At 41.9% G+C, this 27,660-nt stretch overlaps 1 protein-coding gene across 1 annotated transcript in view; it reads right to left on the bottom strand.

Moving 5' to 3' along the window:
• adamtsl3 (ADAMTS-like 3) overlaps positions 1–27,660 on the bottom strand; it is a 486,079-nt gene that overhangs the window by 90,149 nt on the left and 368,270 nt on the right. The window contains exons 16-17 of the mRNA XM_039772774.1: positions 20,608–20,876; positions 19,396–19,525 (exon numbers count right to left, since the gene is read on the bottom strand). Coding sequence (XP_039628708.1) covers positions 19,396–19,525; positions 20,608–20,876 — 399 coding nt within the window. The remainder of the gene's footprint in view (positions 1–19,395; positions 19,526–20,607; positions 20,877–27,660) is intronic.

A 27,660-nucleotide genomic window follows, 5' to 3' on the forward strand; every position in this document is an offset into this window, starting at 1 on the left:
TGAACGTCTGTCGTAACGTGCGGCCATCTTGTCAATGATAAGTACGGGGACGTGTGCCGAACGTTGGGTCGGTGAAAAGGTGCCCTGCGGTTCACCACGAACATTTTTTCAAACCAAACATACCCCATGACCTCCATTTGGTCACAAAGGAGCCCCATCCCCAGTTTGGTGCAGATTTGTATGGCGGAGAAACAAACTTGCATACACACATCGACTCTGCTTTATATATTAGATTATATGTGAAAAGTCATTTGCTGTTTCTCTATATATGAATAAACCTATGCAGAATTTATCTTCATTTTTCTCTATACGTCATTTTCATTTTCTATTTAAACATATTCAGATATGTTGGAGGGTGGCAAATTGAATCACCGCCCGCCCCAAGCGGCACAAACTCTTCGCTACGCCACTGCACAAGACACAAGGTAAAGGCACTAAGAAGTATTTGAATTGACTTTCTTCTTCCTTACAGTGCCCTCCAAGCACCACAGCCACAGGTTTACAGGCAAATAAATAAACACACATGGACAGGGTGGCAGACCATCACAGGGTGAACACACACATACCCCAACCACACTGTAGGACGCATTTAGGAGCACCAATTCACTTAACCTGCATGTCTGTGAACTGTGAAAGAAAACCAGAGCACCCGGAGGAAACCCACACACACACGGAGAACATGCAAACTCCACACAGGGAGGACCCAGGAGACGAACCCTGGTCTCCTTACTGCCAGGCATCAGCGCTACCACTGCACCACTCTGCCACCCATTCAGAATACTTATTGGATTATTTATTTATATTTTTGTTTTTAGCATTTTCCTTTTTGTATTTATTATTCAGTTTGTAGTATTCCAAGCATCATTGTTAAAATCACAACCTGCAGCCTTTTAACTGTCAGTGCTCCTTTTCGAATAATTTTGACCGATGCTGTTATGGCGTTTAACTCAAGGACTGCATTCCAGATTTACTGCAAAAGAGCAGCAAACCACAAGTGTGCTGATCGCAGGGTATTGTCAAGGTTTCCGGTCCAATAAATCACTTTTATGAATGCTGCAGCACATATAACAGACAGACACTTTGTGCTGACATGGTAACACGCTATTGAAAATGGAATAAATTACAGCATGGCCCCCCGACAGGAAGTCAGGCCATTAAAGAGTAAACAGGGCAGATATTGGGGGGCTTCTGAGCAGCACTTAAGTGATTATTAGAAGATGATCAAAAAATGAAGATGCTGCGTCCTGTAAAAGTCAACACTAAAGAAAAAATGAAGCATGGTAGATTATTTTGACAGGAGCTGATCTGTGAGCCACTGGCATTTACCAAGAACCCCAAAATCAGTGTTTACGTGATTATTATCTGTGACACCGTGGGGACAACACACCGCTTCTGAGGGATTCATTTTGATGGTCGCTACAATGGCCTTCTATAGATAGATAGATAGATAGATAGATAGATAGATAGATAGATAGATAGATAGATAGATATGAAAGGCACTATATAATAGATAGATAGATAGATAGATAGATAGATAGATAGATAGATAGATAGATAGATAGATAGATAGATAGATAGATAGATAGATAGATAGATATGAAAGGCACTATATAATAACACACTCCAGAACAACTAAAAAACGAATTCTGACTCGACGGTCTCAGTCCCAGCGAGGCGCTAGACTGGCACATTGCCGTTTGTGTAATGAAGTCCCTGAGTATTTCTTGACACACTTCTGCTGAATATTTCATTGGCTGAAAGTCCTCAGTGTTGGTTTGTCAGAGACGGGATGTGCAGCATTGTTAATAATGGCACTCGGTTTTAATTTTCTCCGACCTCCAGGGGGTCCTGTGTGTTTCTTATAACTGGACCTGCCCTTTTAATCGGGATATTAGTTCAGCGGGCCTCTCTTGAAGTGATGTTACCAGCCCAGCACACAACATCATTGGAAATTGCACTGGCGATTCTCGTCTAGATTGTTCTGATTTATAGAAATGTGTGTTATGAAGCTTCTAATTCTAATTTGTAGGTAAGAAGTGTGTTAAGTCCAGGAGAGATCATTTGTCATGGTTCCTGCCTCCTTATTGACTCCACAGTGGAGCCATTGATAAAGTGGAGGAAGGTGGGTGGTAGGGCTCTTCCTAAAGAGTCAATCTATTGTTCCTACACCAGGCCACAAGCTGTCTGATCATCTCTCTGTAAAGAGGTCTACCACTGCTGAGCCGTCTGTGAACTTAATGGGGTGGTTTGTGCTGTGCAACAATCATGTGTAATCAGGATTAAGGGTAGGGGACTTGAGATGCAGCCCGTGCATGACACCAGTGCTCAGACAGGATGGTATTTGATGTACTGTTTCCAGATTAGGGTTTAATCTGTCAGGAAGTCTAATTTCCAAATGTATAGATAGGATTTCAGGCCCAGTAGAGTAAGCTTTTCCACACGGTGCTGAGAAGTTATCATATTGAACGTGGACCTGAAGTTCAAACATAGCAACCACATGTATGTGTCTCTGTCTACCTTCCAGGTGTGCCAGGCTCAGATGGAGGGCAATGGCTATGGTGATTAGGACGGCCATCAATCTGTGTTCACGCAGGGAGCAGCACCTAGACGTTACTATCTAAGCATGTAGCAGGAGAACAAAAGGATAAGGCTTAACAAATCCCGATTTATACGATCATGAAGAGGACTCTCCTCTTTTGCCCCAAATTCAACATCCTGTTAACATCAAATCACAATGGAGCTGGGAAACTGTGAGGCATTCTTGTGCAGATAAGAGGCCAAGTCAAGGGGAAAAGGAAGGTACAACATCATATTTTTATGCAGGCATTAATAACGTTAAATATCATTAATCTAACCTAAGACAGCTTTTTTTTTCTATAAAATAATGTTTTTTCATTCCTCAATTCCCAAACAACAACTGGACATTTTTCATCTCGTCATATAAGGGACAGCTTGTAATTCCTCTGGCTTCATTATCTTCTTTCCATAGATAATTTCAGACCCCAGCATATCCTCCCTAACAGATGACCAGGTAGCGCCCACTCGGAGCATGAAGATGTTGATGGAAAGTAAATTATGGTGTCAACCTTAATAAGACAAACGACCTTCTCGATACCATTTAACTCTTCCAGCATCTGGCGGACGGACTTTGAATCAACACAAACCTGACAAATGACCCATAACGTCACAGCCAAGGATGTCGGTGCGTTTGTAAATAAAGTTAACATACGTAGGAAAGTCGCACACCTGTCTTTAAAGGGTCCCGCGCTTAAGTCATGAGGTTGACGGAATTGCCAGCAGAGCGTAAAGGCAGGATTGTGTCGAGGCACAGATCTGGAGAAGGCGACAAGGAAAACTTCCTGCAGCACTGAAGATTTCTCAAGAGCATAGTGGCCTCCATAATTCTTAAGTAGAACAAGTTTTGAACAACCAGCGTATGTCAGAGAGCTGGTTGCTTGGCCAAACCGAGCAATGGGAGGAGAAAGGTCTTGATAAGAGAGGTGTCTAATGATACAATGGTCACTCTGGCTGTACTCCAGAGAACTTGTGCAGAGAAGAGAAAACCCACCATCACCATAACCCTTCACTGATCAAACATGACACTTCCTAGAGCTGGCCAAACTAAGCAATCACGAGAGAAGGGCCACAGTAAGTGAAGTGACCGAGAACATGATGGTCAATCTGGCTGAACCCGTTTAGAGCGGGGAGAAACTTCCAGAAGGATAACGACTACTGCAACACTTCTAGCTCTGGACTTTATGGTAGATTGGCCAGACAGAAGCCTCTTCTCCGTATAAGAGACATGGAAGCCCAATTGGAGATGGCAAAAAAGGCACCTAAAGGACTCTCAGACTGTGAGAAACAAGATTCTCTGGTGTGGTGAAACCAAGATTAGAGTCATGTCTGGAGGAAACCAAGTATTGCTTATCATCTTGGTGGCAGCAGTAGCATGGTGGGGGCTTAGGGATCGTGAGACTAGATAGGATTGAGGGAAAACTAAATAGAGCACAGTATACAGAGATATTTCTGATAAATAGCATCTGCTCTGGAGCTCAGACTTGGCCAAAAGCTCCCCTTTCACAGAACAAAAGCAAAGACAACACAAGAGTGGCTTAGGGACATCTCTGGAGGGAATGTTCTGGAGCGGCCCAGTCTGAGCCCGGAGACTTGAAGAGAACTGAAAATAGCTGTCCACCAATGGTCTCCATCCATCCTGAGAGAGCTTGAGAAGTTCTGCAGTAAAGAATGGGAGATAGTCCTCAAATCCAGGTGTGTGAAGCTTTTCATGACACATCCAAGAAGACTCCAGGGCTCTAATCGCTGCCAGAGAAATTTCAATTACTTATCTTTAAGAAATGTACAAAAATTTCTAAAACCCTGTTTTCGCTTTGTCATTCTGTGGTCTTGAGTGTTGCTTGACAAGGGAAAAAAATGAATGTAAACGATTGTAGGACATAACGTGTAAAGAGGAAAGGGGTCTGAAGACCTTCTGGATCCACTGGAAGCGAGTCCGCACTATGTTGAGTTTATGCGGCCAATGTGGCCGTCTTTGTTGCTTCAGGCTTTGATTTGCGTTTAAAATCAGATTTGTCTCCGATCAGACTTCACTTGAAGTTACTTTGGAAAATTTAGAGGATGTGTCAGATGGAAGGACCTCTATGGGGCACCACCTTCCCCGGGACACTAGAGGGCAGCCGGGCAGTTGGAGTTTGGACCAGTCCTAATGGGTTCTGGGGCGGCATGGTAGTGCAGTGGTAGCGCTGCTGCCTCTCGGTAAGGAGACCTGGGTTCCACTCACTGTGTGGAGTTTGCATGTTCTCCCCGTGTCTGCATGGGTTTCCTCCTGGTGCTCCGGTTTCCTCCCACAGTCCAAACACATGCAGGTTAGGTGCATTGGCGATCCTAAATTGTCCCTAATATGTGCTTGGTGTGTGGGGGTGTGCCCTGTGGTGGGCTGGCGCCCTGCTGGAGGCTTGTTCCTGCCTTATGCCCTGTGTTGGCTGGGATTGGCTCCAGCAGACCCCCGTCACCCTGTGTTGGGATATAGAGGGTTGGACAATGACTGACTGACTGACAGACAAATGAGAGGATAGAGAACATAAAGGGTTGGAGCACCAAAAGTGTTCCCCATATAATTGAGGACAAACATTTACGATAAGGTACAAAATAAACACGTGACTTATAGGAGGGAGTGGTGGCTCTGTGGCTAAGGATCTGCACTGATATCTGGAACGGGTTCAAATCCCATTACTGCCAGAATGGATCCCTTTGAGCAAGGCCCTTAACCGGGGTCCTGTGCGATGGGATGACCCTGCAAGCATTGGCGATCCTAAATTGTCCCTAGTGTGTGCTTGGTGTGTATGTGTGTGCCCTGTGCTGGGTTGGCGTCCTATCCGGGGATTTGTTCCTGCCTTGCGCCCAGTGATTGGCTGGGATTGGCTCCAGCAGACCCCCATGACCCTGTAGTTAGGATATAGTGGGTTGGATAATGGATGGATGGATGGATGGTTTGCGTCGTTGGCGCAGTGGTAGCGCTGCTGCCTCGCAGTTAGGAGCCCTGAGTTCATTTTGGTCCTCCCTGTGTTGGAGTTTGCATGTTCTCCCCGTGTCTGCGTGGGTTTCCTCCCACAGTCCAAAGACATGCAGGTTAGGTGCATTGGCAATCTTAAATTGTCCCTAGTGTGTGCTTGGTGTGTGTGTGTGTGCCCTGCGGTGGGCTGGCACTCTGTCCGGGTTTTGTTCCTTCCTTGCGCCCTGTGATTGGCTCCAGCAGACCCCCGTGACCCTGTAGTTAGGATATAGCGGGTTGGACAATGACTGACTGACTGACTGACTGTTGGGTTCTGTGGGTTCCTACCTTGGACTTTCAGCACATCTGGGAGTGACCCCATATCTGGCTAAAGAGCCACCAGGAACACTCCCAGGAACAACAACATTAAAGGAGCCACCACACGTCGCTCGGGGAGGAGGAAGACGAAGCTTGGCAGAGAAGGAATGGAGGCAGAAGGACCGAGAGTGACCCGAGGGAGAAGGAAGGGACTCCTGTGTCTCGTATACTTTGGTGCTATTCTGTGTTGTGCTCTGGGGAGCGAGGAAAGGTGCTTCCCCAGCTCTGAATAAAAAGGATGTTGTGTTCCGGTCAGGACGGCTGTCTCACAAAGGACAGAATAGGCAGACTTTGTTAGGCTGAACGGCCTGTTCTCATCAAAATGTTCCTACGAGTAACGCTCAGAGTTTTGCTACTGCTGCACAAAACTAAATTGCCACCTTGTATGTGCATATCACTTCCATGCGTGATCGTTCATTTTCACTTCTCCGTCCAGTGGTGACGGCCACTGTGGAAACAAGCCGAGGCTGGTCACTCGAGGCCACCCTATTTTTAGCAACTTTTTCCATCTTCTTTTCCTTTTGCATTTCCAGACACTCTGGCACCAGCTAGAAATCTCTCCGAGTTCTGTCCCTCTGCACTTCATATCCTCAGATCGGACCTCCGAGACTGAAAGCACTCACTTTACCATTTGAGATAAAAGGGAACTCCCCGCCTGGGGCGGATCTATTATCAAACTAATGAAGCTAAAGCTTCAGGACTCCTTATCCCAGAGGGTCCCCAGGAGCAACTTTAATCCACATTTATTTTGGGTGTCTACCCTATGAGAAGTGGTTCTTAAACAACCATAATATTAATATTATAGTGTGATTCAGTACAACATGGATGATCCACTGTGGAGACCCCCTAAAAGGGAGCAGCCGAAAGAAGGTGAATTAATTCAGTATAGCAAAAGTAATTACATTTTAAATAAAAACTGTAGTGCTCTGTCACGGAACAATCCCTCTGATGAAGATCACAGGGGTTATCCAGACTTGTTGCTAGTTGAGTAGGGCCCCCCATAACAGTTCAAGCTTCAGGGTTCCAAAAATGAAGTTCCACTATTGTGCTCGTGACCAAGCAGAATTTTGAAATTAAAAATGGAACTGCAAGGGAATTAGATCAGCAAATACAGTAAATTCAAGTGAGAGCGGTGGTCCGGACACAGAAGAGAATCTGTAGCTGAAGCAAAGTTCATTCATTTACACCTGCATGAACGTGCATCACAATCGGATGGCAGTTAGTTACAGTACCCTTAAAAGAGAAGGGGGGGACAGGCGCTGGTGGGGAGGCACACATTTAAAGCTGGTCCGCCATCACATTTAATACAAGTGCCGTGTGAAACTTCCCCCCTAAGTGTTTGTCCTGCTTTGTTACATTATACACCCATCCATTATCCTAACTACAGGGTCACGGGGGTCTGCAGGAGCCAATCCCAGCCAACACTGGGCGCAAGGCAGGAAACAAACCCCGGGCAGGGCGCCAGCCCACCGCAGGACACACACGAGGGACAATTTAGGATCGCCAATGCACCTCACCTGCATGTCTCTGGACTGTGGGAGAAAACCCACGCAGATGCAAACTCCATGCAGGGAGGACCAGGGAAGCGAACCCGGGTCTCCTAACTGCGAGGCAGCAGCGCTACCCACTGCGCCATCGTGCCGCTAGTCGCATTATAAAGGATTATAAATATTTATCAACTTATATACACACCACAACAGCAGCTGAGCAATGCACAGAACTGGGACATACTTACCCTAAAAGAATGAAGGCTGTTATGACAGCAAAAGGTGTCTTGACAAAGTATCACCAAGAACACGGGGACACAGTTGGAAACTTGTGAAGGGTAAATTTCGCACAAACATTAGGAAGTTTTTCTTTACACAAAGAACGATATTCACTTGGAATAAGCTACCAAGTAGTGTGGTAGACAGTAAGACGTGAGGGAATTTCAAAACTCGACTTGATGTTTTCTTGGAGGATACAAGTGGATAGGACTGGCGAGCTTTGTTGGGCTGAATGGCCTGTTCTCGTCTAGATTGTTCTAATGTTCTTCTAATGTATCAATGCGTAGGGCTTTGAATACTTGGGCAAACACGAACTTTGCAGTTTTAAATATCTACAGAAAATTGCACATTTGGACTTTGGAAATGAATTGTTACAGCATAAGAGAGAATACTGAAGGGATGACTATGTGGACAAATCTTTCGTCATGCAGAAAATTATGACAACTTTCAAGGGGATTGCAGACTTTTGCATGGCACTGTATTTCTGTTGCTTAGGCAGCTCATGCCAATGTATGTAGTATTGTACAGATGACTCAGTCAGTCAGTCATTATCCAACCCACAGGGTCACAGGGGTCTGCTGCAGCCAATCCCAGCCAACACAGGGTGCAACGCAGGAACAAACCCCGGGCAGGGTGCCAGCCCACCGCAGGGCACACACACCCACACACCAAGCACACACTAGGGAGAATTTAGAATCACCAATGCACCTAACCTGCATGTCTTTGGATTGTGGGAGGACACCCATGCAGACACGGTGGGGAACATGCAAACTTCACGCAGGGAGGACCTGGGAAGTGAACCCGTGTCTCCTAACTGTGAGCCAGCAACGCTACCATTGCGCCACCATTCCGCCCCAGAACCCAACAGTACTGGTCCAAACTCCAACTCCCCGGCTGCCCTCTAGTGTCCCAGGGAAGGTAGTGCCCCATAGGGCAGTGTTTCCCAACCTCGGTACTGAGGGCACACTGTGGCTGCAGGTTTTTGTTCCAACCAGCTTCTGTTTTTAGTCCGACTCCTGGGCTAATTAAGTGATGTGTTATTTCCCAAGTTCTGTGTTTTGGGAACAATATCGAAATTAGAAAACCAAAGTTTGGTATATATATTAAAATGTACCAAGCAGTTATAATGTTTTTTTTTTTTAATCTTGATTTTCATTCTATTTTTCTAAGTGTTCTAATTGTTTAATTAATCCATTATTTACTAAAATAACGCTAAAGTATTCCGTGTTGTTTGCCTGGGTGTCTGCTCTGCTCATTTTTAATTGTCATTAAGAAGATAAAGCGAAGGGGAAAAACTGCACAGAGAAAAGGAAAAATATAATGAAATCAACAAAAGAGAGTTCAGCATTTAAATCAATAGCAAAAGCAGAAAGATTTCTAAATGTCTTATAAATGTACAAGTCATGCTGCTGTGCTTTTCTGAATGTAGAATGAAATAAAAATAATCCCAGCTAGATAAATGAGATCAGTGCTATCAGGTGTTGTCACTGATTAGGAATCTGGTTGGAACAAAAACCTGCATCCACAGTGGAACCCCAGGACCGAGGTTGGGAGACACTGCCATAGAGGTCCTTCCATCTGACACACCATGTAAATTCTCCAAAGTAACTTCAAGTGATGTCTGATCGGTGACAAATCTGATTTTAAATGCAAAGCAGACACGGGGAGAGCATGCAGACTCCACGCACCCAGGAAGCGAACCCAGGTCTCCTTACTGCGAGCCTGCAGCGCTACCACTGCGCCACCGTGCCACCCCAGAACCCAACAGTACTGGTCCAAACTCCAACTCCCCGGCTGCCCTCTAGTGTCCTGGGAAGGGTAGTGCCCCATAGAGGTCCTTCCATCTGTCTGTGCCACTGTGCCGCCAACAATATAGTCCAAATTGTATATATACATTATAGTAATGGATGACATGCAGAGATCGGTATCCTGGCTGGGAATTGGCATAGTCGGCAGGATTTCTCTAGCCATCTGCTTGGTTGGGACCTGTACAGTATAAATTTATTGTGATCAAAACCCTGACACAGCTTTGTATTAGCTTTTTTATTTTTATTTTTTAAATGTGACGGTTATACCTGAAATAAATGGGGGACAAAAACTGCAAACAAGAGTAGGAAACCCTCAGGAAACAAGTTGCCTGAAAATATTGTGTTCCTGCTGACTCACGGGGAAGAATTGGATGATGCACGGATGGCACAGGATGTTGCAGAAATCAAAACAAAGATCTAAAGAGGACTGCCGTCCAAAGGAGAACGGATGGGATATCCTTATGAAGGTAGTAAGAGCGTGAGACCCCTTATAGGGTCATGTGTTACTGTTGCTCTAGCCCAAGTGAGAATGGAAATTATGACAGTGGCGCAAGGAGCCTCGCGACAGAAGAAGCACCCAGGGTTTCTCTCCTGTTTCCATCATTACAGTTTGTGACATCCAGGCAGTGAGAGCCGCTGCTACGAGGGTCAGCAGCTCGGACATGGTTGGAAACACTGCCCTTATAGGGTGCAGGAGGATGACCAGCTCTAGGTTAACCCTTAAACTGCCACATACTTGGGGGGTGGTTAATGCACCCCCAGATGCCAAACACTTTTTTGCTGCATTTTTTTAAGTAAACGTCACAATTCACAAAGAAAATGTGAAATTTTAATTGAACACGCGATTTTTTTGCATGTAAAGAGCATCACAATTACTGCAACGCTGATCATTTTACACACTGCCAATGAACTGTATTTTGAGGTTGAAACTCTTCCCAGTTTACTGATGGATTTGTCTTCCATACAAAATGACTCCCATCACGCGAGTCATTTATCATGAGGCTCAATAAAATATTGTGTCCTCCTCTTTAGAAGACACCAGATATGGCGAGGCCAATAAATAATTCACAGTGATCAAGACAAAGATTCTAATGAACTTTCTGGCTAACATGGCTGCTTTCTAATGAATAATGTCTGTTCTTTAGAAACAAGCTATCTGCACCATTACTCTTGATTTCCCTTGTTAAACAATGTTGATTAGCTGCTCTACAGCTGTGGACCATCTGATCCGAAGCCTAGACCGTTGTCAAGCTCTGACCATCCGCTCATTCCATCTACAGTTTCTCTATATCTCTTTACTCTATGGTGCTGTTCTGACACGGTGAGGATGTGCAAAATGAAGGGCAAAGGTCCAGGAAATGAACGAGAGAGCTCAAACCCAGTGAAAATACTGAAGGCAGTACTGAGGGGCTTGTTAATGAAACCAAAAACTAGCAAAGTCAGAGCCAGAAGAAACGAAAGCAACGCACTTAGGAGGTCTTCTGGTTATATTCACAAAGTTGGAGGCTCTCGTCATGACTTCCGTGGACACCGCCCCTCACAACCCAAGGCAGCGTGTAGCATCCAACAATTGTTTCTATAATTTGCTTGAACATTCCGGTTGATTTTGCGACTTCTCTCATCTTGCTAAGTATCATACAAGATTCATTTGTGCGAATCCAAGAGAGAGGCTCCGTTCCAGTCGCTCTACCTCTTGCCACATGTTAGAGTGTACTTTGCCTTCACTTAGCTAGTGATACCTGTTTGTTCAGCAGACATTATCATCTAGAGATTGTTAAGGAGTAACGTTTGATGTTTTTGAGAGAGAAATCAGAGCTACAGCTACGTGTGTTTTAGAAGGTAGCTGCTCATTGGCAGAAATATCACGATCTTCTGTCAGACCTGAACACAATCAGATACAGTGGCAACATTCAATGGAGAGTATCTACCTTCTGCTTAGCCACAGTTACATTTTTTTATTGAATTTTAAAGTTTTTCCTGTTTCACTACTATGTATTATATAATGCCTTTCATATCTACATATCTATCTATCTATTATATAGTACCTTTCATTTGTTATCTATCTATCTATCTATCTATCTATTATATAGTGCCTTTCATACCTATTTATCTATCTATTATATAGTGCCTTTCATATCTATCTATCTATCTATCTATCTATCTATCTATCTCTTATCCTGCCTACTATACTAAAATCTATCTATCTATTATATTATAACTTTCACATATCTATCTATCTATTATATAGTGCCTTTCATATCTATATATCTATCTATCTATTATATAGTACCTTTCATTTGTTATCTATCTATCTATCTATTATATAGTGCCTTTCATACCTATCTATCTATCTATTATATAGTGCCTTTCATATCTATCTATCTATCTATCTATCTATCTCTTATCCTGCCTACTATACTAAAATCTATCTATCTATTATATTATAACTTTCACATATCTATCTATCTATTATATAGTGCCTTTCATATCTATATATCTATTATATAGTGACTTTCATATCTATCTATCTATCTATCTATCTATCTATCTATCTATCTATCTATTTATCTATCTATTATATAGTGCCTTTCATATCTATCTATCTATCTATCTATCTATCTATCTATCTATCTATCTATCTATCTATCTATCTATCTATCTCTTATCCTGCCTACTAAAATCTATCTATCTATTATATTATAACTTTCACATATCTATCTATCTATTATATAGTGACTTTCATATCTATCTATCTATCTATCTATCTATCTATCTATCTATCTATCTATCTATCTATCTATCATATAGTGCCTTTCATATCTATCTATCTATCTATCTATCTATCTATCTATCTATCTATCTATCTATCTATCTATTATATAGTGACTTTCATATCTATCTATCTATCTATCTATCTATCTATCTATCTATCTATCTATCTATTATATAGTGACTTTCATATCTATCTATCTATCTATCTATCTATCTATCTATCTATCTATCTATCTATCTATCTATCTATCTATCTATCTATCTATCTATCATATAGTGCCTTTCATATCTATCTATCTATCTATCTATCTATCTATCTATCTATCTATCTATCTATCTATCATATAGTGACTTTCATATCTATCTATCTATCTATCTATCTATCTATCTATCTATCTATCTATCATATAGTGACTTTCATATCTATCTATCTATCTATCTATCTATCTATCTATCTATCTATCTATCTATCTATCTATCATATAGTGCCTTTCATATCTATCTATCTATCTATCTATCTATCTATCTATCTATCTATCTACCCACCCACCCTTTGGTCTTGTCTGACCCAAGCCTGCACTTACAGTGCCCCCTGCTTGTTCATCTGGGTGTTCCCAGCCTCCAGTCTTTAGCATCATACACGGAAACCCCTGTTAAGGTTCGTATCTACCATAAAACCGCTGACTACTATAATGACTATTAACTCGGACTTCCATGGATGACAAACTATTTATTTATTTTTTTCCCTGATTGTGCCTGGCAATTCATGCTCAGTAATTCAAATGGAGTCTCCAAATCAGAGAGACAAGTTTCCTCCCTCCCAATAGCTATCTGAATATTTCTTAATTGTTTTGCCAGAAATGCAGTAAGGATTTATGCACCATTTTTACGATATAAATTTAGGCCACTCCTGGCATAGGCCTCTGCCTGGCTGCACCTCAAAAATGATTAGAGATGAGTTTCGTCCCAGTTGACCTCAGTGAGACCTCCAATTTTAATACCTACCACAGTGTGACCCTCGACTTGTCAGGGACAGTAATTTAAACATCACAAGATGAAGTGAATTGTGGGGATTCCAGCATTTGAGCCTGTGCAGCATCTCCCATCACAAGGTTTAAATTTTCACCGTTGTGGATGCCAAATGCAAAGCGTAACATGACCTGACAATTTAATTTCAGGTCGTGATTTCTCAATCCCAAACAGTCTTGTTTATCATTACATGTGATGAGAATGAAAGAAAAAAATTCTAACAAAAAAAGAAAAAAATATAAATCATCCCGGGGAATGTGAGCCTACTGTAAATCTTGCAACAACATCCAGCTCCTTCTTTGGCATAGAAATGGAGCTCTCTTTACAATTGCCAGGAATATAAAGATCCTCAGTATTTAAGTGCAGCACATTGCAAATATGCAAAAATATTGACCGTGTCCACCACTTAACTACTCCTGTGCCCATTTGACGGGGACCCAGGCAGACATTGTTAGAGGTGGCACCAAATGTCACGTATCTGTTGGTCCTTTTGGAGCCAGGAAGTCTCCATGACCCGAGCAAGATTCCACTTCAGTGGCACAGCTGAGCATAAAAACACCCTGGACCCCTCAGCCTGGATAAAGAAAATTCATTAAGATTTCTTTGTGCACTCATTCTGTATGTTCAGAAATGTTCTGAACTCTTGTTTCAGTTTCTTTCTTTACATTTCTTTCCCAGAGGACTGATACTACAAATTCAATTCAATAAAATTACTCAGCCACATTGGTCACACTGGACGTTTTGATCACACAAATCCATGTTTGTTTCATTTTTACAAAGAAACACGCAGACCTCCAGTCTGACGCCACAATGCTGCCCGTCTGTTCAGTGTGTCGAACGCAGCATGTTCCTATTACAAAATTGTTCATCACCACTGTTCACTCTGCCATGACACTGTGTCGATCACTGCACGTTTCTGTTTCAGAGTCATTCGTCACGGTTATTCTTTCAGCCATATCACTTGTCAATCAGTGTCAGTATCCCGGATCAGAGCAGAATTGTTTGTGGCTCTGCCGCCATGCTTCTCCTGTCAGCTATGGCACACGTCCATGTTGCTGCCTGGCGTGAGAAGGACCTGAAGTTGAATTTCATGGCCACGATGGCCCATCTGACCGATTTATGAGTGATATTATGTGTATCATGGCATAAATCCTTAATTGAGACCAAGATATTGTGTCAAAGCTCAGGGGTGTGTGAGTTTTTGCGTGACAGACAGGCGTCCCTTAGCATTTTATACATATAGAAGATGTTTGATCTAATGTGTCACCATAAGTGCTCAATACTCTTCTTTCTTATATGTATTTGTACTAACTCTATGCTTATGTTCCAACGGAAAATGACATCAGACTTGAGTTGACCACGTTCAAGTAACACATTGAAAAAAACAGTAAGGATGTGTCCAGGAAAAAAGTTGTTGTTCTTGCTCCATCGGAATAAATGGCACATGATAACAATTTGTGAATTTCCCCTTGGGATTAATAAAGTATCTATCTATCTATCTATCTATCTATCTATCTATCTATCTATCTATCTATCTATCTATCTATCTATCTATCTATCTATCTATCTATCTATCTATCTATCTAATCCTGCCAACTATGCTATCTATCTATCTATCTATCTATCTATCTAATCCTGCCAACTATGCTATCTATCTATCTATCTATCTATCTATCTATCTAATCCTGCCAACTATATCTATCTATCTATCTATCTATCTATCTATCTATCTATCTATCTATCTATCTATCTATCTATCTAATCCTGCCAACTATGCTATCTATCTATCTATCTATCTATCTATCTAATCCTGCCAACTATGCTATCTATCTATCTATCTATCTATCTATCTATCTATCTATCTATCTAATCCTGCCAACTATGCTATCTATCTATCTATCTATCTATCTATCTATCTATCTATCTATCTATCTATCTATCTATCTAATCCTGCCAACTATGATATCTATCTATCTATCTATCTATGCAGTATTTTACACATCAAATCCAATCCATAGCCAAAATTCCTTGGATTGAACTTGGACAGTGCTATTTGTACAACTGATTTAATGAGACGCGATTAAGTGCCAATAAACAGTATAATACTACAGCTTTCACTAAAGTTTGCAGTGTACGTTGCCATTTTGGACTAACGTCGTGATCTGAAGTCAAACCCCAAGGTTCCGAATCTGACTTAAGGGGCCATTCCAGTTGAAACTTAACACTAGGAATTTGGAAATCCCGACTTCCCACTTCATAGAGAACACAGCATATGTTACATGATTGTGTAAGTTGTTATGTGTTTTTAAAGTTATGTCGTCGTCGCTCCATAAAACCTGCTGACAACCCAAAATTACCTCACGGGACAATACTAATAATAGAAATTTGGATGGGAGCATCAGTAGGCTTTGCACCCCAGAAAGCAAGTTACCCAGACTATTCTGAAACCTTTCAGTAGTTACGATAGTAATTGACGAGAACACTTCATAATGAATTGTAGAATTACGGTATTTGAGGGTTCCTCCTGAGTGCCTCGTTCTGTCGCACGATTTGACTCAAAAACTGATCAGCTGATCGTCAACTTGTAGCAGGTGTCAGCTTCGAATTTGATATTTTTCCATCCAGCCGTTTTAGTTCTAGACTGTCTTCAAGAAACTGTGACACACAGACAGACAGACACCTATCATTGACATATCAATGTTTTTAGTATCAGGGGACTCAAAAACCTCGAGATCCATAGAAAACCGAAGATCGAAATTTTTGACGACTCTGAAGCTTTTGCTCCTCTGCCATAGATGATAGGTTAGGGTGGGGAAGGGTGCAAAGCAAAAACGTATTAAAACTAAACTGAATTGAACTTAATATATTCATTTAAAAGACTTATCTTATAGAAGGAACTGGTGGCATCAAGCTAGAACAGATTTTCCTGTCCTTGTAACGATTCCATGTTTTTTTCCATGTTTCCCAGCATTTCAATTCAATTCCTTCAGATTGCAATTCCCAAGATTTACTTCCAATAAGCCAGGCACCCAAATTGCATTTACTCTTCATTCGAGGAGCCGTGGCTTTGATTAACACACTTCACAGACCCTAAACCTAATCACGGCAACATCACACCTCAAATACATGATGGGAATTATTTTCAACACGTGAAGCAATTTAATTTTGATAAAACGGTCTGGGCTGACAAGTACACACACTAATTGTTTCACTTGTGGTTCTGATTCTGTTCAGCACAGACCTTCTGTCACGTTGATCATTACGACTGTTATTTCAGCGTTATTGTCAGAAATCGGTTTTTCAAGTGAAAATGGAACAAATCCTAGCCGATAACATCACCCACGATCACGTGACATGTTTTTACAGTAGTTATTCTAACTTCACAATGTTTATTCTTCATAGTACAGTAAATGCTAGCAGTTAGGTAATCTCATGGCTCCGTCAGCAGCTTTTTGAAAGAGCCCAGCAAAGACCAACCCCGTTTAAAATGTTAAACTAGACCTAAAACCGTGGATGGCCACTTTGACATGACTGGTTCGATTCTTTTGATGAGGTCTCTCGTGAAAACTTTTTTAGCTAAATGTAAAACGAGAGAAAAAAACTTCATGTAGATATCTGTAGTTCAATTTGAGATATCTAAAACACATTTCCAGTTATCTTAAAAAGCAATTCGACCAGGGGTCCCCAACTCCAGTCCTGGAGGGCCCCAGTGGCTTGAGGTTTTCATTCTAACCCTTTTCTTAATTAGTGGCCTGTTTTTGCTCCTAATTAACTTCTTGAATTGTTTTTTTTTTTTTTCCTTAAGTAGCAGCCAAAGAATAATGAGATACAAAACATGACCAGCAAACTGTGCCCACCATACAATATCTGAAAATAAAAAGGGTGGAGGTCTCTGGAATGTTGCTCTGCTCAGATCCCCAAAATATTTTATCAAGAGAAAGATCAACAAGCCATGGAATTCAAGAACGGGTTTCATTAACGACAAGATTCAGCGCCCAATTAAGCAACTGGTTGGAGTTTGAGGCCCTGACTTATTTGGTCTTCGTTTCATTTCTGTTTTGGTGCCATTTAGGGAAAAAAACAAAGCAATTCAGAGGAACAAGTCTTAAAAAACCAAGACAATTAAAAGGAATGGAAAAGGAGTTAATTAGCAGCAAAAACAGGCCACTAATTAAGAAAAGGGTTTAGAATGAAATCCTGCAGCCACTGCGGCCCTCCAGGGCTGGAGTTGGGGACCCCTGGTTTAGACATATCATATATGAAGTGTTGTATTTACGTACGGGCTGTCAAGGATGCCAGGGGTGATGAACCGGCCGGGACGCCTTGAGGGACCGGAAGTGGGCGTGCGCCCATCTGGGATCACTTTGGGGGCCGCCACCCTGGTTGCTTTAGGGGCCACGGGTTGGGGGCTTGGAAGCCCAACCCTGTAGGGGCCCGTGATCACTGCCAGGGGGTGCCTTGGGAGCCCTGGACCTCAGCACTTCCGCCACTCCAGGAAGTGCTGGGGGGAAGAGGAGCAAGAACACCCGGAGGACTTCCGGCTACACAGTTGGTGCTTCTGCCACACGGGGGTGTGTCGGCGGAAGCTCGTCAGGAAGCACCTGGAGCCCATCCGGGCGTATATAAAAGGGGCCGCCTCCCTCCAGTCGAGGGCCAGACTCGGGTGTAAGTGGACGGAGCTCGGAGGAGAGGAGTGGAGGCGGTCTGAGGACTGAGCAAGGCATTGTTGTGCGGCCAGGACTTTAAGGGGTGATTGGTGCTGCGGCACTGGGGTTGTGCACTTTACTAATATTGTAAATATTGTAAATAAACGCGTGTGTGGAGAAACAACATGTCTGCCTGTCTGTGTCCGGGCTGTACCCCACAGGGCATATAAGTCGATCATAAAATCAGACCCCGACTTATACGCCCGTTCATAAATGCGACACTTCATTTTTTTTTAACATCTTCTTGCCTCCTCCAATCGCACATCAGTTTCTCAGAAACATCGAATTTTGTTGCAGCAGCACGGTTACCAATTTCTTTCACTACTTCAATGACATTTCATTTAAAATCTGCTTAATGTTTTCTTCTGATCGAACACTCCATCGTGGATAAGGGATGCTCTTACGATAAAGGTGTATGAGGGTGTGAGATACGAAAAACACAAATCAGTGCAAAGGTCGCTTCGGAATAGTTCGGGTATCACCGTGTGGTCACGTAGGCACAATAGAGAGATCGAGATGTTAGGAGCACACGCTGATACAGCACAATGCCGCACCAACATAGACAAAAAAAAGGCCGTGTGCTCCGTGGTGACTCTCTCAGGTAGGTGTTAGCTTATCGTAATCTCTTGGACCAATAGCGCAAGTTTTCCGCATTCGACTTATATGAACGACATTATAAAATACCAGAAATTATACAGTAAAATCAAGCCCCGACTTATCCGCGAGTATATACGGTATCTGTAAATATTAATGTGGCTTGACATCAATATCTGGAAAAACATCTATTTCAAGATATCTAAAACCCATTTTAACATGCAGAATCTCATACAGATTTCCAGATATCTTCAAATGATACAACTGTACACTTTCGAGAGATTTGAAAATGTTTTTGAGATACCTTGAAATGTATTTGCAGTATCTCATAAAAGGATTACTTATATCTAAAATATGTTGATTTCAAGATATTCATTTTGAGATATCTCATCTACATCTAACTTCCTATAATCCACTTCTAGCCCTTAAACTCTGGAATCTCTAATCCATCTATTAAATCTCTTATCATCTGGCTGGAGGCAGAGAATTCCTAAAAACACGGTTGACCAATGAGTGAGTTTGTTACTTTTGTTTGCTGATTTCCCAATCCCAGTTTCACTCTATTAAATGCAGCCATGTTCCAGCAACTGTAGTGGAAGGATGCTGTGGATGGTGGGACTGTATGTGCTTGGAGATCATTCTGGTTTGACACGAATGAGGGTCTGTATGTCGGAGGGCCGGTGAAAATTAGCGGACTCCAAGTGAGGAACATGGATGTTGATAACCCCAAGGGGTTAGGGTTATTTATAGCAAATTATTTTGTTGTGGTTGTGTGAATTATTACAACTGTGCTGCTTATAAATTTTAAAAAATGAGGAGCAGAGCCATCTTACCTTGAGGGACAGAGCTCCGTACTGCAGGTTCTGGACATCTTGGGGGGCCTGTTGGAAGCATCGCAATGAGAATCCGCCACGATTTGCCCGTCCCGCTTGTTAAGACACACCACAATGGCTTCTTGCTTTCCTGTTGACAAGAACAGGTCAGGCTGAAATGAAAGATCTTGCCTTGCTTAACGGAGACTTCCCAGATCACCAGGCATATAAAGGCTTAAGCATATTAATGTATGTCATGCTACTTAATCAAAACACTTTTACGGTTTTCCATCTTTCCTACCTAACTGAATACTATAATCTCTATAGATATCAAATCGAAAACAGTTGTCTGTCTCTCTGTCTGCCTTAAAGGGTTACAAATAATTGTAAATACAAAAATGACTGATAGATAAGCAAATATCTTCCGCAAAATGGGCTAATTTTTTTTACAGTCCCAGAACATATGACGTAGCGAGGCCACAGAGTTACGTGGCACCATTCACAATTAAAGATCAAATCTGTCTATATGTAAAATCCAATGTCTGTCTGTCTATCTGTCCACTTTAAATTAGCAAAAATCTCAAGTAAACTTTTTACAAGTTGTCATTATGGGGTGTTGTGTGTAGAATTCTGAGGAAAAAAATGAACTTAATCCATTTTGGAATAAGGCTGTAACATAACAAAATGTGGGGAAAGTGATGCGCTGTGAATACTTTCCGGATGCATTGTCTCATACTAAGGATTTATATGATTTGCTTCATAAATTAAATATGACTACTGACACTTTACAAATCTACTTTGTATGTGTATATGCACTACGCCCAGAAACTTTCATGCATTTGATAGAACTGATTCCATTTTTAAGAACATACCATTAAATTGATTTAAAGAATTACCAGAATATACAGTACCATTTATCTGTGTGCTGTTGGTGTAAATTAAAATATGCTGGGATGTGCTATGTAAATGAACCTAAATGGTAAGGCACTGCCATGTTGCGCTAAACAAGAGTACATGGTGGCTCCACCAGCTCTGATGTCGTTAATAAAGGCTGCCCATCTTGAATGTCACCTGTAATGAGGACTCGAGACTATTCTTTACTTACGGAAAATTTCCACTGACATTGACCGACCGAAACCCAGTAATCTCTACTGCTAAAAATGTAAAGAATAAAAAATGTATCAATGCTATCGATGGTTGTAAAAGTCTTTAAGAGGAACAAAAATCAAATACCTCCAGCGCAAGATGCTGAACACGTCGTGAAGCCTTCATATTCCCAGTCGTACAGCTCCTCCCTGGTAAACTGGGGAAAGGCATCTTCACCATGGCACGGTCCAAGATTGCAGTGCTGCTCCACTTCTGGTTTGGGTTCCTCGCATTCGTCATCAGGCAGTTCAGCTTCAGTTTGTGAGAAAGTGAGGAGGACCTTGCACTTCACTTGGCGCGTCTGTCTGCCAGGCCCGCAGGTCACACTGCAGGGTGACCAGGCGTCGGGAATAAACCTTGGTGAGAAAGAAAAAGACAAAAAGGAACTTATTATCAGTGTAAAGTAAGGTGCTTTTATGTTCTTAAAATTCATTCACAGTATTTGAAAAAAATTGTTATTTACAATGAAGTAACAAGCAAGTTGTATTATCTCACATGGGAACAATTCCAATTGCTTACACAAATATTTGAAATACAACTACTGCATTGGCAAGGTGGCATCATGGCACAGTGGTCAGCATTGCTGATCCTGATCTTTACATCCCCCTCCACCTCCTAACTGCTGGGCACTCCAGTTTACCTTCCATATCCATGAAGACCCCCTAAAAGCAGACTGCTTGGTGGAAAATCCACACAGACTTTTAGAGAACCCGACCAGGTGCTGGATTCAATCTCAGGAGGCTGGATCTGTGAGGAAGAAGTTCTAATCGCTGGCTGCCATAATATATTATATTATTATAATTATAAATAATGTTATATATACTGTATCTCTCTCTCTCTCTCTCTATATATATATATATATATATATATATATATATATATATACAGTGGTTAAATAAGGAAATGTAGGTTGTACCAGGATACTGTTCAGTGCCAACCCAATCATCTTCATCTAATAAAGTCAAAAATCTAATAAAAAAGACCACTCTGTGAGCCTCTACAAGAATCAACAAAAAGCAGGGCAAGCAAGTAAGTAAGCTCTCTTTCAATCGTGTTTTTTAGGAGCTCTGTTCTATGGTTCAGTTGTTTCAAAAGTGGCCACCTCCTTCCAGCAGTGGCAGAAGGGGCGGAGTCAATTGCCCTCACAGTGCACCTTCTCAGTGCTGTGGAGGTAAATGAAGAGGAGAAGGTAAGCATGAGCGCCCCCTCTTGGCCTGGGGTGGTAATACCTGCTTCAGATGATCCTGGAAGGTGATCCCCAGATGTTCATGCACGACAATATATTATGTATTATTGTAATTAATAATCATATTTGTATACTGTATATATATATATATATATATAGTGACAGATTAGGGTTTTCTCGCACCCTTGTACCCTCAGACCACACATCAGACACCAGATAAAAATCCAATAATTATTTATTATAATAATAATTGTGCACAAAGCACCACCACTCCACTATTCTTCAATAAACAATAAATCACAATCCTCCACTCCCAGATGCTTAGCCACCCTGCCTCCCAACTCAGCTCATCGTCTGGGAGCTCCCACAGTCCTTTTATATTCCCTGACCCGGAGGTGTTCCTGCCCAACAGTCCACAAGTCCTTATTCCTTCCGGGTCAGGGTAAATAGACCTTTTCTTCAACCCGGGAGCACGCCGTTTCTTCCTGTCACGGACCGTGGCACTCCCGGTCATAGGGCACATAAGAGCCTACGAGCCCCCCTACAGCGACGCCTGGTGGCCCCCAAGGTATCCAGCAGGGCTGTGTACAAACACTACATAGTCCATGATGCCCTGCTGGGACTCGGGGCATGATCATGCTGTCGGGAGAGCTCCTCCTGGCGGCCTGGGGTTGAGGGCCAGAGTAAAATGCCGGCAATCCACCACAATATATATATATATATATATATATATACACACATACACATATATATAGATATATACACACTCACACATGTATATAGATATATATATATACTGTACTAGCAAAATACCCGTGCTTCGCAGCGGAGATGTGTTAAAGAAGTTATGAAAAAGAAAAGGAAACATTTTAAAAATAATGTAACCTGATTGTCAATGTAATTGTTTTGTGACTGTTATGAGTGTTGCTGTCATCGAGGATTTGATTATCATTATTTCTTTCAGTCAGGTTCATATTTGGAGGATATGTTGTGTTCAAGTTACATTCCTTGTTTGTCAACCGTTGTAAAGATATCAGGTTTCATTCATCGAAGTGTTCACTACCCAAATCGGTACTCGTGAATCTAAGATGTTCAACAGGCATATTAAGTTGTGGATTTGCCTACGAATATTTGTCTATGAACGTAGTTTAAACTTAAGCTTTACACCTTGCTTTCCTATTGATGTGTCTAGAAAGGATTGTTCAGATTCAGAGGGTTGTTCCTTTCTTACTGCATCAATAAACAGCTCGTCTTCCTCTAAATCTGAGACATCAAACACTGCATGCACGGGTTTACCTTTCCCAGTCCTGCAAACTTTAGCGAAGTGGTTCAATTTACCACATTTCTTACACTGTCTTCCTTTAGCTGGACATTGACTTTTTCCACCGTGTGCTTTGTTTCTGCAGTACCTGCACTTATGAATATTCTTGTATGCGTCACTCGCTTCATATTCTTTTGCTCCCTTCTCAATTGTGTAATGCGTTTTTTGTTCAGCGCTCTTTGGCAGTCAACTATGTGGGGGGCGTGGTGATGGGTGACGCAACTCCGCCTCACACGGCGACCGAGCTGCAGGCTATGGCCGTATATATGTACGTAAGTAGGATTCAGTTATGACCATTACAGGTAGAATTTCGAAATGAAACCTGCTTAACTTTTGTAAGTAAGCTGTAAGGAATGAGCCTGTCAAATTTCAGTCTTCTACCTACACGGGAAGTTGGAGAATTAGTGACGAGTGAGTCAGTGAGTCAGTCAGTCATTGAGGGCTTTGCCTTTTATTAGTATAGCTATATATATATATATACATATATATATATATATATATATATATATATATATATATATATATACACACACATATCTATATATATAATTGACTAAGTCGCCCAACCATAGGATACGCACGACAAAGCCCTGCCCGCCAACTCTAACCCTCCTCCCGCGTCCACCCTCACTCTCGAGGCATGCGCACTGCCTGCTCATGTGCCCGCCCCCAACACCTCACCAAACACATGTTTACATGCTGCATACAGCGATTCCCATCCGCGACAAACATGCTTCTTCTTAGATGGTCCTACAGGAACAAGGAAATCCTTTGTCTACAAAATCCTGATTGATACCATCAGAGCTAGGAAGCTAGGACCATCATCCTGCTTCCACCTCAAAACCGGTCCTGCCCACACACAGCCGACATGGCATTTCTCACCAACCTTCTGCAGTATGCTTACAAAATAAAGCAAACTCTACATGAAGCGAAAAATTTACTTCTCCAGCTAGATTCCATGCTCAGCTCAGAACCATCAAACCCTTCACTAAATCATAGAAACACATGCATGAAATCTCTCAGTCCAATCCAACAGCATCTGTACGAAGGCTTTTCGAGGAAAACCCTAGGCAGGATTTACGACGATACAATGCCCCGACATGTCACACCAATGTTGCAGCAATTTTCGTCAGTGAAGATGGCGAACCGCCTGCCGAAAGGGATATTTGCATCTGTCCCATAGGCATCTCCTGTAAACAGATTTCCATGCTCAATATGAATTGTGATCCTATGGTTTACCCACTTTTATTCCCTTACGGAGACATTGGCTGGCATGAAGATTTACAACATGTTCCCGATAAAAGAACCGCCAAGCGAATAAGGCTTACTCAATGCCAATTTTACGTGTACAGATTAGCAATGAGGAATACATTTAGTATTTTGCACTCCAACGGCAAACTATTCCAACAGTACGTCGTAGATGCGTATGTTAAAACAGAGGGCGCGCGTCTCAGCTATCTCAGATTACATCAACAAGATCTGAGCGTGGAACAATACAAAGGACTATCAGACACACTGCAAGAAAACGCTGAAAATAACAACGTACGTGTAGGCAAAATGATCATATTACTGTCCACATTTCCAGGAAGTCCAAGATACATGCAACAAAACTAGCAGGATACCATGGCTATAGTACATAAATTCGGACTATCTCATTTATTTATTTTATGTTATATATATATATTTTATATATATATATATATCCATCCATCCATCCATTTTCCAACCCGCTGAATCCCAGCCAACACAGGGCACAAGGCAGGTACCAATCTTGGGCAGGGTGCCAACCCACTGCAGGACACACACAAACACACCCACACCCACTCACTAGGGCCAATTTAGAATCGCCAATCCACCTAACCTGCATGTCTTTGTATTGTGGGAGGAAACCGGAGCGCCCGGAGGAAACCCACGCAGACATGGGGAGAACATGCAAACTCCACGCAGGGAGGACCCGGGAAGCGAACCTCTAGTGGACGGCCGGGGCCCTAGCCCCGCCAGGACGCCTCTTCTTTATATGGTCCGGGGGAGCAAGCATGGGCTGAACAGTACCTACCCCGGGACGCTACATGGCAGCCCCCCTGGCTGGCAGTGGTGCCTCAGATTTCCACAGGGCTCCATAGAAGATGGAGTCCTCTACAAACCTGTTGAGATTCAGGGGTGCTGCCAGGGGTCGCGGCAGTGGTTCCTGAGCCCATGTGGGTGGTTCTTCTACCAGACCTGGAAATGCAGCCAGGAATTAATCATCAAACACCTGGAACACTTCCAGGTGGGCTATAAAGGGAACCAGCAGCCACCACTCCGGGAGCCAGAGTCAGGTGGAAGGTGGACAAGGCTTGCCCAGGAAGAGTGGAGGAGTAAAGAGAGAGAAGAATTTATTAATATTGTGCTATTGTACTTGTGGGACTGTGTTCTGGGCTCATGTAGATGGGGAAGACATCCCACACGAGTAAAGAAAAATAACAACACCTTTTATTTTATAAATGTGCCTCTAGTGTCTGTCTGTGTTGGGTTGGGTGGCTAGCACGCCCCCTGGAGTTGTTACACTGGCATAGCCAGCAGGATTCCTGGCTAAGGTTGTGGGTTCAAATCCCACTACTGACAACACTGTGTGACCACAAGCAAGTCACTTCACCTGCCTGTGCTCCCACTGGAAAACAAAAGAAATGGAACCGTGTGGCGGGGCTGGGGGTGGTACCCAGCCAGGATGCTCAGGAGGACTGGAGGAGGGCTTGTGCAAAGCCCAAAAATTTCTATAGGATTAATAGGGAAAAATGCATTTATGTCACAAAGTCTAAAAGTTCTGTTTTGACTAACATTTGACTGTTTATTCAGCTCAAGTATCCAAAATAATTGAAGTCTTTTCTCACAAATTTAAAAGAAACTTTTATCCATCTGCCAAATATCTGTATTTCATTAGATTAAGGATGGATGCTGATGCCTTTTTGTTTTTTTATGACTCTGCCAGTAAATCAATAGCATGCTGCTTCCAGGCCAACATGAGAATTTGCACTTTGACAACTACAAGTCATTTGTGTTTAGCCACAGCAGAGCGGTTTGAAGCAGCCCAGCACTGCCGAGCCACAGGCATGTTGACATGGAAGATCTGAGCTTTATGATTGCCCTAATTATGGTTGGGGAGAGACGTCTGCCTCGTATGGACGATTTCCCCTTTCTGATTAATGTTCAGATATACAGTGAATTCGAAAAATATTTAGACCCCTCCGCTTTCTGTACACTTAATTTTGTTGTAGATTAAAAAATGTTTTCACTTTGTCATTATGGGTTATTGATGAGTTTAGATCAATGGGCAAAAATAGCAAATGCATCCTTTTAAAATGAAATCTACAACACAATAAAGTGTATGGAAAGTGAGGGGGTCGGAACAGGCGCTGAATCCACTGTAGAGATGGAGGAAACTGTTCTAAAATCCTTCTAACACTACATTCTCATTTACCTGCTTGTGCAAAACAGCAGGTAAAAAACAACAATTTGGTGGCTCTTGATAGATAGATAGATAGATAGATAGATAGATAGATAGATAGATAGATAGATAGATAGATAGATAGATAGATAGATAGATTATCTCACAAAAGTGAGCACACCCCTCACATTTTTGTAAATATTTTATTATATCTTTATTATGGGACAACACTGAAGATATGACACTTTGATACAAAGTAAAGTAGTCCATGTATGGCCTGTATAAAAGTATAAATTTGCTGTCCCCTCAAAATAACTCAGCATGCAGCCATTATTGTCTAAACTGCTGGTCAAAACAAGTGAGTACATCCCTAAGTGAAAAATGTCCAAATTGTGCCCAATTAGCCATTTTCCCTCCTCGATGTCATGTGACTTGCTAGAGTTACCAGGTCTCAGGTGTTTTAAATTTGGTGTTATCGCTCTCACACTCTCTCATACTGGTCACTGAAAGTTCTATCTGTCTATCTATCTATCTATAAAAAGTACCTTTCTTGTCAAATTATCCACATTTTTAATCTTGCCTACTACACTATCTATGTACAGTATGTATGTATGTATGTATTTATGTACTCTATCTATAAAAAGTAACTTTCTTGTCAAATTACATTTTTAATCTTGCCTACTACACTATCTATGTATGCATGTATGTATGTACTCTATCTATCTATCTATCTATCTTTCTATAAAAAGTACCTTTCTTGTCAAATTATCCACATTTTTAATCTTGCCTACTACACTATCTATGTATGTGTGTACTCTATCTATCTATCTATCTATCTATCTTTCTATAAAAAGTACCTTTCTTGTCCAATTATCTAAATTTTTAATCTTGCCTACTACACTATCTATCTATCTATCTATCTATCTATCTATCTATCTATCTATCTATCTATCTATCTATCTATCTATCTATCTGTCTGTCTGTCTGTCTGTCTGTCTGTCTGTCTATCTTGCCTACTACACCACCTACAGTGTCTATCTATCTATCTATCTATCTATCTATCTATCTATCTATCTATCTATCTATCTATCTATCTATCTATCCATGTTATCCTGTCTACTGTACTATCATTGATCTCTATCACAATAACATGGCATGAGTGACTTGAAGCAGACATCTTTTGGCTCGTTGCAACTCTCAGGGTCTCAT

The sequence above is a fragment of the Polypterus senegalus genome, chromosome 12, assembly GCF_016835505.1.
Source record: "Polypterus senegalus isolate Bchr_013 chromosome 12, ASM1683550v1, whole genome shotgun sequence".
NCBI lineage: Eukaryota > Metazoa > Chordata > Cladistia > Polypteriformes > Polypteridae > Polypterus > Polypterus senegalus.